The following is a 14,522-nucleotide window of genomic DNA, read 5'->3' as shown; positions in this document are numbered from 1 at the left end:
TAAAATGACATCTCATATTGTATTGCATTACAGTAGTAGAGCATATGAATTATCGTATGAATGATTCATTTGATACATGACTAGGTGTTTGGCACAGTGGGGATAATAGCCAGAATGCTATTTTATGAGAGGCTAAAACAATTAGCCTGGTCCCAGATCTGTTTGTCCCGTCTTGCCAACTCGTATGGTCATTAGTAAGACATCCCAAACCGATATGGGACCAGACTAGCCTACAAGTAAGTAGTCACTTGAGTGTGTAGGCCGAGTCCTCTCCTGTACTCTTGCTGTTGACCAGGCCAGTGGTGGGGGTCTGGAGAAAGTCGATGAAGAGGATCTCCTGAGCAAAGTCAAAGTGACAGTTCCCTGGTCCCTTCCTGATGAGGAAGCCCTCTGCTGGAGAGATGAGCGTATCGTCCAGAGACACATGGATCACCTTCACCTGGAGCACACATGAATAGGATTAATAAGAAATGGTTATCTTAACAAATGTGTTTTCGTAAGGAATAGGGATTCACCCCTTAACAATTTTTTTCTATCAGTCAATATTGAAATATCTTTAAGGATCTATGGCAGAGTGTGAATGTATAGTAATTGCATATATTGTAAATGCACACTTACGGAGCATCTTATATATTTGTACAACTACAATGCACTGCACCTTTAATGACAAGACTCACAAATCCAAAAGCAACCTACAGGGCCCAGATATTTCATTTTGAATTGACACTTCCACCAGGCTACTAAAGCCAGTTCTCCATCCCAGTGACTCTCTCTCTCTCACCCCCCTGTAGGAGTCCTCTGGGGTCTTGTTGTAGTTCCAGATGCGGAGGCCAGCCACCGTCTGGGCCTTGTCAAAGTTCACCGTCAGGGTGTGGTGCTGGCCACAGGAGAATGGAATGAGCCACATGTGCTGGTCCTCAGTGGTGATGTTGTGGCCATCAATGAGTCTGTACAGAGGAGAGAGAGACACCTCACTGATTCAGGAATATGTTTGAAATTAAAACTTACAGTTATAAATGTAACTACTATTCCCTGAAGGAGGGAATAAGGTAGAAAAATATTACGGGGAGAGTCAACATCAATCACATTCACCGTAAGAACTGAAATCACGCCCAACGGGTCAATGGATGCAGAGCCAGCCCTCGGAGACCCCGCCTTCCTTGCTATAATACCGGGGCTTGCATTCATTTCTTCAATTCAGTAACGCTCTTCAGCAAGCCCAAAACCCCTGACGACGCAGGGCCAAAATATTTTACACTTCGTTCCTTCCTTCAGGGAACAGTAGTTATTCATAACTGTACGTTCCCATTTAGTCGGTCACTCAGTATAACATACTATGGGGACATACAATCACGCCCTAAGCCAGCTTAGAGGGTACCAAAATAGCAGGCACACGGCAGTCCAAGCACACAGGTTTAACCGGCTCCAAAAAGGGGTTACAGAAGCCACCTTTTCCCCTAATACTTATCTGAAAAGCCTGAATTGTCAGAGCCTCATGAGGCCTGAACTGTCAGAGACCTATATAGTGACCCATTACCTTCTTTAACTTGGTTATGCTCACTGACACGCTGCCACTGCAGCCCAAGTCCATAGACCCCATGGTTCCAAGTAGAAGTCGACCGATTACATTGCACTGCACGAGGAGACTGCGTGGCTGGCTAACTACCTGTTAAGCAAATGCAGCAAGGAGCCATGGTAAGTTGCTAGCTAGCATTAAACTTATCTTATAAAAAACAATCAATCTTAACATAATCACTAGTTAACTACACATGGTTGATGATATTACTAGTTTAACTAGCTTGTCCTGCGTTGCATATAATCAATGCGGTGCCTGTTAATTTATCATCGAATCACAGCCTACTTCGCCAAACGGGTGATGATTTAACAAGCGCATTCGCAAAACAAACACTGTAGTTGCACCAATGTACCTAACCATGAACATCAATGCCTTTCTTAAAATCAATACACAAGTATATATTTTTAAACCTTCATGTTTAGTTAAAATAAATTAATGTTAGTAGGCAATATTAACTAGGGAAACTGTGTCACTTCTCTTGCGTTCTGTGCAAGCAGAGTCAGGGTATATGCAGCAGTTTGGGCCGCCTGGCTCGTTGCGAACTGTGTGAAGACCATTTCTTCCTAACAAAGACCGTAATTCATTTGCCAGAATTGTACATAATTATGACATAACATTGAAGGTTGTGCAATGTAACAGCAATATTTAGACTTAGGGATGCCACCTCGTTAGATAAAATACGGAATGGTTTCGTATTTCACTGAAAGAATAAATGTTTTGTTTTCGAAATGATAGTTTCCTGATTCGACCATATTAAATGACATAATGTTCATTTTTCTGTGTGTTTATTACATTATAATTAAGTCTATGATTTGATAATTGATAGAGCAATCTGACTGAGCGGTGGTAGCCAGCAGCAGGCTGGTAAGCATTCAGTCAAACAACACTTTCCTGTGTTTGCCAGCAGCTCTTCGCAATGTTTGAAGCACAGCGCTGTTTATGACTTCAAGCCTATCAACTCCCGAGATTAGGCTGGCAATACTATAGTGCCTATAAGAACATCCAATAGTCAAAGGTATATGAAATACAAATGGTAGAGAGAGAGAGAAATAGTCCTATAATTCCTATAATAACTACAACCTAAAACTCCTTAACTGGGAATATTGAAGACTCATGTTAAAAGGAACCACCAGCTTTCATATGTTCTGAGCAAGGAACTTAAACATTAGCTTTTTTACATGGCACATATTGCACTTTTACTTTCTTCTCCAACAGCCTCCACTCTTCTGGGAATGCTTTCCACTTGATGGTGCAAGGACTTGTTTCCATTCAGCCACAAGAGCATTAGTGAGGTCGGACACTGATGTTGGGCGATTAGGCCTGGCTTGCAGTTGGCGTTCCAATTCATCCCAAAGGTGTTCGATGGGGTTGAGGTTAGGGCTCTGTGCAGGCCAGTCAAGTTCTTCCACACCGATCTCGACAAACCATTTCTGCATGCACCTCGCTTTGTGCACGGGGGCATTGTCGTGCTGAAAACAGGAAAGGGCTTTCCCCAAACTGTTGGCACAAAGTTGTAAGCATAGAATACAATGTTGTTGATCCATCCTCAGTTTTCTCCTATCACAGCCATTAAACTCTGTAACTGTTTTAAATCGTCATTGGCCTCATGGTGAAATCCCAAAGTGGTTCTGTTCCTCTCCGGCAACTGAGTTAGGAAGGGTGCCTGTATCTTTGTAGTGACTGGTTGTATTGATACACCATCCCAATAAGAAATGTATAACTTCACCATGCTCAAAGGGATATTCAATGTCAGTTTATTTTTACATACAGTGGGGCAAAAAAGTATTTAGTCAGCCACCAATTGTGCAAGTTCACAACACAAAATAGGCCTTTTTATAGGCAAATGGGCAGCATTATGCTCATGCCAGTCCTCTAGAACGCAAATGTAGTCTTCCTAGATGAACTGCAACAATGAGAAATCCCAGGAGTCGACTAAAGTGGAAATTCCAACCGGATGCTTCAGGTGTATACTTCCGGTGAAACATTTGGCTCCTTGGGTCCAGTGGTGTAAAATACTACTTCAGTAGGTTTTTGGGGGGTATCTGTACTTTACTATTTACATTTTTGACAACTTTTACTTCACTACATTCCTAAAGAAAATTATGTACTTTTTACTCAATTTTTACTCCATACATTTTGCCTGCCACCCAAAACTACATTTTGAATGCTTAGCAGGACAGGAAAATGGTCTAATTAACACACTTATGAAAAAACATCTCTGGTCATCCCTACTGCCTCTGATCTGTCGGACTCACTAAACACATGCTTCATTTGTAAATTATGTCGGAGTGTTGGAGCGTGCTCATGGCTATCCATAAATAAAAAAAACAAGAAAATGGTGCTGTCTGGTTTTGATACTTAATAACATCTGGCACAGAATAAGGACTACTGCCAGAAAATAACATTTGTTTTTTTGAAGTTGGTCCAAGTGTGACTTGCTCGGAGATTGAGCTCCCCTGTCCAACTTTCATTACTCAAACTCTCCTGTTGGATTTATCTACAGCTATGCACATGCGCAAATGGGATTTATTTACAAAAGATCGGAGTCAAACAAGTTAAATCGACATCCATTGATGATGATCTGTCGATTTGAAAAACAGCAAATTATCTTTTATCTTGCGACATATGTAAATTCCTTTATTACGTCACGTTAGCTTACAATAATTATTATTTTGATGGAAAACTGAATTTAGCTTCTTACGTCGCTACGTTGACATCCCTTCTTAAATCACTTGATAACGTTATGAAGTATGACATGCTCCTTTATTTTCTTAGTCTGCTCATACTGTCTCATGATTCAATTCCTGATTGCTACCCAGTCACCATGGGAAATGTCCAGTCTCTCTCACCCAGCTATCAGGGAGGCCGGAGATGGGCCGGCAGTGTGGGCCATGACACGGCTGTTCAGAACAGCAGGAACGCCAAAGGCAAGAACCTGAAGCGCTGCTCAATCATCAACATGAAGTGGAAGAAGGGATCCAAGAAGGTGCAGCCCAACGGGAACAATGAGAACAGCGTGACCCACCTCAACAACAAACCCTTGGAGAAGTCTCAGTCCTGCACCAACCTGTCCACTCTCACCCAGGACCAGAGTACCCCAGACCTCACCAAGAGCTCAGAAAACATCCTCGCCAACTCCAACGTGGCCACCGACATGCCCAAGAGGGTGATAGTCCAGGCCTCAACTGGTGAACTGCTGCACTGGGTGAGTTCCTGTGTCTGCACTGCTACCGACTCCAGAATCTGTCCCCCAACGACCCAGGGCTGTGGCTGCAGAGTGTAGACCGCTTCCTGCTCAACCACGGCTGGGGGAACCAGAGCATCCTCACCCCAGCCAATGTGGTGTTTGTCTACATGCTGTGCTGCAAGGTGGTCTCCTCCGAGGCAGCCACCGAGCACCAGCTGCAGGCCATGGTGACCACCTGCCTCTACCTGACCTGCTCCTACATGGGCAACGAGAACTCCTACCCACTGAGACCCTTCCTGGTGGAGAGCTCCAGTGACATCTTCTGGGAGAGCTGCCTGTCTATCATCAACCTGATGCGTGGCAACATGCTCCAGATGAGCACGGAGCAGCACTATTTCTTCCAGCTGTTTGCCAACCAAAAAAACGAAAGCCAGGAGGAGAGGAGCCGCTTGCTCATCGGTCTGGACCGGTGAGGGGCCTGGGGAGAGGGTTCAGGGGAGGGCAGGGGCCTCCTCCAGTCTGGCACTTAAAAATGGAGGGAGGAACTTTAGTTCAGAGACTAGGAAAGGGGAGAGGGGAAGTTTTGATGGGAAATGATGATTCACATATTTTGTGTGTTAAAATGAGGGTACATTTGGCTTAGATGAACCCCAAAAGTTAAAATTGAACAAATCAAAACGAATAATGAAAAAGATATATAAAAAAAGGAACACAAATCTACAGCTATAATTGAATGTGGAGAAGACCAAGGCTGCAGCCCACCAGCCACACGACTGTTTCTCTGACTTTCTAAGATGTGCACTGCCTACCATAGGAGGGTGATTGAGCACCCTTGTGTGACTGCGCTAGTGCTCACATCACACAGACTGCAGCCTACCAACCTACTATTCTGACAGTCAGATGTGCACTGCCTATCACTGGTGGGTAGATGAGCACTGCTATCCAGTTCATTTGGAAAAGTATTCAGACCCCTTTACTTTATTCACATTTTGTTACGTTACAGCCTTGTTCTAAAATTGATTCATTCATTTCCCCCCCTCAATCTACACACAATACCCCAAAATGACAAAAACGTTTAAAAAAAAATTTTTTGCAAATGTATAAAATAAAGAAAAGGAAATATCACATTTACATAAGTATTCAGATCCTTTACTCAGTACTTTGTTGAAGCACCTTTGGCTGCAATTACAGCCTCAAATCTTCTTGGGTATGACGCTACAAGCTTGGCACACCTGTATTTGGGGAGTTTCTACCATTCTTCTCTGCAGATCCTCTCAAGCTCTGTCAGGTTGGATGGGGAGTGTTGCTGCACAGCTATTTTCAGGTCTCTCCTGAGATGTTCGATTGGGTTCAAGTCAGGGCTCGGTCTGGGCCACTCAAGGACATTCAGAGACTTGTCCCGAAGCCAGTCCTGCTTGGTCTTGGCTGTGTGCTTGGGGTCATTGTCCTGTTGGAAGGTGAACCATCGCCCCAGTCTGAGGTCCTGAGCGCTCTGGAGCAGGTTTTCATCAAGGATCTTCGCTCTGTTCATCTTTCCCTCGATCCTGACTAGTCCTCCAGTCCCTGCCGCTGAAAAACATCCCCACAGCATGATGCTGCCATAACCATGCTTCACCGTAAGGATGGTGCCAGGTTTTCTCCAGACATGATGCTTGGCATTCAGGCCAAAGAGTTCAATCTTGGTTTCATCATACCAGAGAATCTTGCTTCTCATAATTTGAGAGTCTTTGGGCTGTCATGTGCCTTTTACTGAGGAATAGCTTCCGTCTGGCCACTCTTCCGTAAAGACCTGATTGGTGGAGTGCTGCAGAGATAGTTGTCCTTCAACACTGCAGAAATGTTTTGGTACCCTTCCCCAGATCTGTGCCTCGACACAATCCTGTCTCTGAGCTCTACGGACAATTCCTTCGACCTCATGGCTTGGTTTTTACTCTGACAACTGTGGGACCTTATTTAGACAAGTGTGTGTCTTTCCAAATATATTTTTTTTAGAATAAGGCTGTAATGTAACAAAATGTGTAAAAAAAAAAGTCAAAGGGTCTGAATACTTTCCGAATGCCCTGTATATCGAATGAAAGCCACAATAAACACTGACATGATAGACACTTAAGAGATAGAGTCAGTTGAATGAAATCCCTTACAATACTGTTGTTGGCTGTGTTGATGAAGTTGTTGACAAGTTAACTGGATAACGACTTAAAATAAAGGTAACTGCCAAAATAAAGGAAAAATCAACATAAAGTGTCTTAGTGGGGCGTTGGGCCACCACGAATCAAAACAGCTTCAATGTACCTTGGCATAGTTTCGACAAGTGTCTGGAAGTCAATTGTGGACTCTATGTTGGACCCCAGGAAGAGTAACTGCTGCATGTGCAGTAGCTAATGGGGATCCTAATAAACAAAACAATTGGAGGGATGCGACACCATTTTTCCAAGAGAAATTCCATTATTTGGTGTTTTGTTGATGGAAAACGCTGTCTCAGGCGCCGCTCCAGAATCTCCCAGAAGTGTTCGATTGGGTTAAGATCTGGTGACTGTCATTCAGTGACCACTCATGCCCTGTGGATGGGTGCATTATCATCCTAGCCATGGTAGCCAAAATAATGGCCGGCCCAGCATTTTTATACATGACCCTAATTATGATGGGATGTTAATTGCTTAATTAAATCATGAACCCCACATGTGGAAGCCCCTGCTTTTAATACACTTTATCCCTTATCTACTCAAGTGTTTCCATTATTTCCTCACGTACCTGTACATCCTGTGGTCAAAAGTTACGCAGTTAGAACCATCTACATTGTCAGCAGTGTGAGGTCAGAGACACGCACGCACACACACAGACACACACAGTACTGACTTATCGAGGGTGCGTGCTTCCTGGCTGTACTCAGGCAGGTCGTTGAGGTCCCGTGGCGAGGCATCCACCATGGTCAGGTCCAGAGGCAGGCTGTCCCCCTCCTTCCCCACCACCTCTAACCCTGTCAGTCCCAGGTAGTGGGAGTCCCCCCACGTCATGCTCAACTCTATCCTAAGGCCTGAAGATGGGGAGGGGGGAGAGAAGGAGAGAGAGATCTTAGAGTCCGTGTGAAACAAGCTGAGCTAGCGACATTTTACAGAGAGCAAAATACAGTCCTGTGTTTAAAATGAGGAATTAATCATCAATAACACTAACTTAGAAGAGAGTACTCACACTTTCCGTTGTACATTCCTGGGATCTGCTCCAGGGTCTCCTCAGACTGACAGTCAGTAGGGTTCAGATGGAGTTTTAACTGAAAGATGGCAGTGAATAGAAACCAGAAATGTTAGTGCTAGGCTGGAAAAAAAACCTGCACGTCTTGTATCAATCGGGCAGGTAGCCTAGTGGTTAGAGCATTGGACTAGTAACCAAAAGGTTGCAAGATCGAATCCCTGAGCTGACAAGGTAAAAAATCTGTCATTTTGCCCCTGAACAAGGCAGTTAACCCACAGTTCCTAGGCTGTCATTGAAAATAATAATTTGTTCTTAACTGACTTGCCTAGTTACATAAAGGTTAAAAACATAAAAATAAAAAAATGTATCCAGGCTTTCCATGTTTTCACTGTACAGTCCCAGTCAGTCATGTTGTACTCACAGCGAGGTCGTCCTCGGGTCTGAAGCCAGCCTGGGTGAAAGGTCGTTCCTCCCCCTCTCCGTCGGCCGTGCGAGGCCTCTGCAGCTCCTCCTCATACCCCACCAGCTCTTCGAAGCCCTCCGCCTCCCCGCAGAACGTCTCGTCGTAGCGCGACATAGCCTCCAGGATCTCATCATCCGTGGTGAACAAGATGGTGTCCCCGAACTGGTCCAGACCTAAGAGGAGAGGGGTGGAGGTATAATTCAAGATGTTAGAGGCAAACATGTTTCAATGCATGGGCAACAAATGACATTAAACCTACACTGAGTGTATAAAACATAAAGAACACAAGCTCTTTCCACCTGGTGAATCCAGGTGAAAGACATGATCCCTTATTGATGTCACTTGTTAAATCCACTTCAAATCAGTGTAGATGAATGGGAGGAGACAAGTTAAATAAGGACTTTTAAGCCTTGAGACAATTGAGACAGATTGTGTGTGTGTGCCATTCAGAGGGTGAATGGGCAAGACAAAATATTTGAGTGCCTTTGAACGGGCTATGGTAGTAGGTTTGTGTCAAGAACTGCAATGCTGATGGGATACATTTGGGTGTCTAAGGAGAGAGGCTATCCCTCACTCATGATCCCCCCTACCTCCAGACAGTGTCCCTGACGCCTTGGCGATCTCTCCCCTGAAGATGCACCTCCCATCCAACAGCATCTCAGCCTCCTTCACCCCCCTGAACGAGTGGATCCTGGACTTGTTGTAATTCCACACTCTTATCATGGCCACCTGACATGGCCCAGCGAACTCCAGGTAGATCACGTGACTCATCCCCTGGGTGAACGGCGCCAGCCACAGGTGCATGTCGTCCTGCGTGCGGTTGATTCCGTCGATTAGGTTGGCGACCACGCGCGGGTCTTTGCCGTAGGCGGGCAGCACGTTAATATCAGGCGGGTCGGCTTGGATGTGGGCGGGCCGGACGGGCTGACCGCTGGAGCTGAAGACTTCCAGACCGTTGAGGCCCACGTAGTGGCGGTCACCCCATGTGGACAGGATGTTAATGACCAGACGTTGACCACGTGGGAGGACCGGAATCTCAAACTCTGGCTCGGCGGAAAGATCATCCACCGGGTCATCGCAGAAGCCCCCTTGAGGGGCGGGTGAAGAGAGGTGGGACGAAGAGGGGAAGGGGCTGCAGGGGGGGCCTGCTGAGTCGGAGGTGATTGTGGCGATACTGGCGGCTCTGGAGGAACGCTGGAGGAACTCGTCAAAGATGTCGCCCTCGAAGCCCATGTTGGAGATGCGACCACGCTGGCACTGGTTGAACTTTGTGAGGGAGTCCCAGGACTCCATGAGGTTGTCATCCTGGGCCTGCCGGCTGTGGAGCGTGGCCCGGGGGGTACGATGCTGCCTCTTGCTGATGCTGCCTGACACTGAACTTGGCTCCTCTGTGGAATCAACACACTCTCATGTTACCTCAAAGACCATGCAGAGTAGCTAATACAAGTGTAGACCGTTTTATACATTGTGGTACTCTATATCATTTTGCGAGTAAGAATTCTCCAACTAAAGTTATGGGCCACAATAATCCTAAAATAATTGTACATATTCCAGTTATGAAGAAGATACAATTGTTATGGTAATGATTATGTAATTTTCACACTGCATAGCCCAACTCAGACAGCTGGTGTGATAACTTTCAGCTGACACGTCCACAACAGATATGGTCAGAACCAGCTGGCATGTGCCCTGTGTGTGTGTGTGTGTGTGTGTGTGTGTGTGTGTGTTGTGTTTGTTTCCAGATGGGGGGGGGGGGGGGGGGGGGAGTCTGTCTGTTGTCATGGAGATAAAGAGAGATTATTATAGGATGCAGGCCTAGATTTGTTGTGATGCAGCAATCTGTCTGCTCTATAATCTCATTTAGGAAAAAAAATAAGATATGTCTGGTCTGCCGTTGACAAGAACAACGAGATTTCTCAATATCCTCAACATTGGGAAACCAATGGCAGATCCTGGGGGGAAAACATTCTTGAGTTGCATAATAAAGGCAAGTAGACAAACAGGCTACCACTAGAGATGATTCTGTCTCAAATCACATTAACTTCTCATATCTTGCCTGCACAGCTCAGTATGCAGAGTAGATAAAGGAGCCGCAAAAGTATTGTACAAATGAAATTACTCACACAGGTCTTAGGACCACACGTACACACACACACAGTTTATTATCCTACCTGTGGTCAGTCCAATGGCTCCATGCTGGTGCTCCTCTGCTGGTTTTCTGCTACTAGTGTTGTTGTTCATGCCTGAGCTCCTACGTCCACTAACAGGCCGGTCCTGGTGCTGCTGGTCACCTCCCAGGTCCAGAGAATCTGCACACCATTGGCCCTCGTTCACAGTCCTCTCCACCCCCCGACACACCCTCCCCGGGTTACAGCCCAGCTCCGGGAGCACCGAGGTAGAGGTGGATTGGGGGAGGGGAGGTTTGGGCTCCACAGACTGCTGGGGCACTAGCCAGAGGGGTCTCTCCCTTCCGGCCTCGCAGCCCTCGGGGGCGCTCCGGGCCAGGGGCTGTAGCCACTGGGGACTCCTGGAGGAAGAAGGCTGGGTGGTGACTGTGCACTCTGTGGGTTGACCCGACTGCTCCAGCTGCTGTTTCAGAGGGGGGTGGGGGAGGGCCAGGTCCGGAGGGTCCATTTCAAAGGAGTTCCTCTGTAGGGGGGGACAGTTTGTAGATGTGGGGGAGGGGGGATTGTAGATTTTATCCTGCATGTCTATGCTGACCTGGACTAGCCCCTCAGATAGTCTGTGGTTGGGGTCTCGATTCTCCCCTCTGCTTTCCACCCACGCGCCACTCTCGTCATGGCGCTGTGGGCTGGCACCCCGCAGACTGTGGCCGGCCCACACTGGGCTGGGAGAGAAGGATTCTGGGACTTGGAGTGCCTGGAGGTCGATGCTGGTGCTGTAATCAAAGATCTGGTTGCCACAGCCCTTGTCCAGCTCACCTTCAAACACCAGAGTGCTGTTGAGGTAAAGATTCACATGCCGGGCACCAACGTCCAGGTCCTAAAAAAGAACAGCACAGCTATTTCAGGCTCTAAGCGGGGCAATATTTAGGTAATGCATGGATTTCGGTAGACCGTATAAGAAAAGCAACATCGAAAATGAAAAATGAACAAGGTAAATGTCAAAGAGCTTGAATAATGATGTGAACGTGACATAGATCAACACTGAAACTGATACCATACTGTTAACCAAGGAGCTTCCTAGTTGTAGGCCCCAATATTCTTTCCCACAGGTATGTAGACAGAGTCAATTAAGCTAAACCGTGCAGACGTAGTCAACTGTAAAGCTAATTGTAATTAGTCTCCTTACCAACACACACAGACAGACATGGTGGATGGCTAAATGGCTAAGACCAGACTCGAATCTCCTCAATCCCTGCTCATTAAATCAGTGTATCCCCACCCCATGGATCCCACAGTATCAAACAGCTCCTTACCTCGCATCCTAAAACACACCACTAGAACCTGAAATAGGACTCAATGAACAGAGACACTGCTAATATCAACCCATATCATCCACAGTTCCAGACAGACCCCTGGTTGCCTGGGCTTTGTGATTCCCGTCCTTCCCTTTTGTGACAGCAGCAGGGCGAGAGGCGAGAGCAGTAACCTGGGCGTCCACTCACTAATCCTCCAGGTCTAATCTCTTACTGTTCCACATTTGGACTGACTGGTAGCTCACACAGACACGGCTTGAAGGCTATACCCTCCCTCCCAAAGCCTTCTGCCAATATGGTGGTCACCCTGTAGAATGACAGGGGCTGGCTGAAACAAGCTGGATTTATGAGCAACTGTTAACAGATGATGGTGTTTATCTTAGTAAACCCTGAACTAGGACTGGTGTGATGAACCAATCAGAGGCTTTATATATGTAAGGGCTGCACATACAGTAAGTGCTAACAACTTAAGTACCATTTCTATAAAAATCCATTTGAATCATTACCTAATGCAACCCTTTTTACTATAACTGGCAACCTCTACTGCAAAGGCTCCAGCCAAAAGCAGTGCACTACAAAATAAGGAATAGTGTGCCATTTCAGACTCAATCTGCCAGTACGGCCCTAAAATGGGCTCTTACACTGATGCTCCTGTTGTAGTTCCAGATCTTGATCAGGGATATCCCAAAGTCCGGAGAGCGCTCCAAGTTCCTGATGATGAAGTACAGTTGAACCGGGAGATGGAAAGGACAGGTCCACATATGACACTCCTTTGTGGTCTGGTGGTCAAACCAACACACAACAACATAGAGATAAGCAGTCAGTTTAAGTAAAAAATTAAAATCTGCATTTTTTTATTGGTCATATACACATATTTAGCAGATGTTATTGCGGGTAAAGCGAAATAGATGAATACATTCACTTACAAAGCCCGTGCAGTCAAAATGTTCATGTATTTTATATACACTGCTCAAAAAAATAAAGGGAACACTTATACAACACAATGTAACTCCAAGTCAATCACACTTCTGTGAAATCAAACTGTCCACTTAGGAAGCTACACTGATTGACAATACATTTCACATGCTGTTGTGCAAATGAAATAGACAACAGGTGGAAATTATAGGCAATTAGCAAGACACCCCCAATAAAGGAGTGGTTCTGCAGGTGGGGACCACAGACCACTTCTCAGTTCCTATGCTTCCTGGCTGATGTTTTGGTCACTTTTGAATGCTGGCGGTGCTTTCACTCTAGTGGTAGCATGAGACGGAGTCTACAACCCACACAAGTGGCTCAGGTAGTGCAGCTCATCCAGGATGGCACATCAATGCGAGCTGTGGCAAGAAGGTTTGCTGTGTCTGTCAGCGTAGTGTCCAGAGCATGGAGGCGCTACCAGGAGACAGGCCAGTACATTAGGAGACGTGGAGGAGGTCGTAGGAGGGCAACAACCCAGCAGCAGGACCGCTACCTCCGCCTTTGTGCAAGGAGGAGCAGGAGGAGCACTGCCAGAGCCCTGCAAAATGACCTCCAGCAGGCCACAAATGTGCATGTGTCTGCTCAAACGGTCAGAAACAGACTCCATGAGGGTGGTATGAGGGCCCGACGTCCACAGGTGGGGGTTGTGCTTACAGCCCAACACCGTGCAGGACGTTTGGCATTTTCCAGAGAACACCAAGATGGGCAAATTCGCCACTGGCGCCCTGTGCTCTTCACAGATGAAAGCAGGTTCACACTGAGCACGTGACAGACGTGACAGTCTGGAGATGCCGTGGAGAACGTTCTGCTGCCTGCAACATCCTCCAGCATGACCGGTTTGGCGATGGGTCAGTCATGGTGTGGGGTGTCATTTCTTTGGGGGGCCGCACAGCCCTCCATGTGCTCGCCAGAGGTAGCCTGACTGCCATTAGGTACCGAGATGAGATCCTCAGACCCCTTGTGAGACCATATGCTGGTGCGGTTGGCCTTGGGTTCCTCCAAATGCAAGACAATGCTAGACCTCATGTGGCTGGAGTGTGTCAGCAGTTCCTGCAAGAGGAAGGCATTGATGCTATGGACTGGCCCACCCGTTCCCCAGACCTGAATCCAATTGAGCACATCTGGGACATCATGTCTCGCTCCATCCACCAAAGGCACGTTGCACCACAGACTGTCCAGGAGTTGGCGGATGCTTTAGTCCAGGTCTGGGAGGACATCCCTCAGGAGACCATCCGCCACCTCATCAGGAGCATGCCCAGGCGTTGTAGGGAGATCATACAGGCACGTGGAGGCCACAGACACTACTGAGCCTCATTTTGACTTGTTTTAAGGACATTACATCAAAGTTGGATCAGCCTGTAGTGTGGTTTTCCACTTTAATTTTGAGTGTGACTCCAAATCCAGACCTCCATGTGATTTTGTTGTCAGCACATTCAACTATGTAAAGAAAAAAGTATTTAATAAGAATATTTCATTCATTCAGATCTAGGATGTGTTATTTTAGTGTTCACTTTATTTTTTTGAGCAATGTACAGTGCCTTGCGAAAGTATTCGGCCCCCTTGAACTTTGCGACCTTTTGCCACATTTCAGGCTTCAAACATAAAGATATAAAACTGTATATTTTTGTGAAGAATCAACAAAAAGTGGGACACAATCATGAAGTTGAAAGACATTTATTGGATATTTCAAACT

The 14,522-nt window shown here is 46.4% G+C and overlaps 1 protein-coding gene and 1 pseudogene across 10 annotated transcripts in view; one reads left to right on the top strand and one right to left on the bottom strand.

Annotated features, from left to right (window-relative positions):
* Positions 1–14,522, bottom strand: part of LOC110498842 (katanin-interacting protein) — a 47,887-nt gene that overhangs the window by 10,137 nt on the left and 23,228 nt on the right. For 9 of the 10 annotated variants that reach the window (XR_005037913.1, XR_005037912.1, XM_036955645.1 and 6 more), the window contains 8 exons: positions 12,496–12,633; positions 10,587–11,418; positions 9,006–9,803; positions 8,374–8,588; positions 7,953–8,031; positions 7,620–7,797; positions 782–947; positions 249–439 (listed from right to left, as the gene is read on the bottom strand). Coding sequence is in view for 8 of the 10 variants with exons in the window: in XM_036955645.1 (XP_036811540.1) it covers positions 249–439; positions 782–947; positions 7,620–7,797; positions 7,953–8,031; positions 8,374–8,588; positions 9,006–9,803; positions 10,587–11,418; positions 12,496–12,633 (2,597 nt within the window). In the remaining 2 variants the exon portion in view is untranslated. The remainder of the gene's footprint in view (positions 1–248; positions 440–781; positions 948–7,619; positions 7,798–7,952; positions 8,032–8,373; positions 8,589–9,005; positions 9,804–10,586; positions 11,419–12,495; positions 12,634–14,522) is intronic. The other variant, XM_036955644.1, reaches the window with a different exon arrangement.
* LOC110498843 lies at positions 4,401–5,236 on the top strand (annotated as a pseudogene).

This window comes from Oncorhynchus mykiss, chromosome 20, assembly GCF_013265735.2.
Source record: "Oncorhynchus mykiss isolate Arlee chromosome 20, USDA_OmykA_1.1, whole genome shotgun sequence".
Taxonomy (NCBI): domain Eukaryota; kingdom Metazoa; phylum Chordata; class Actinopteri; order Salmoniformes; family Salmonidae; genus Oncorhynchus; species Oncorhynchus mykiss.
This window is presented reverse-complemented; position numbering and strand designations above follow the sequence as displayed.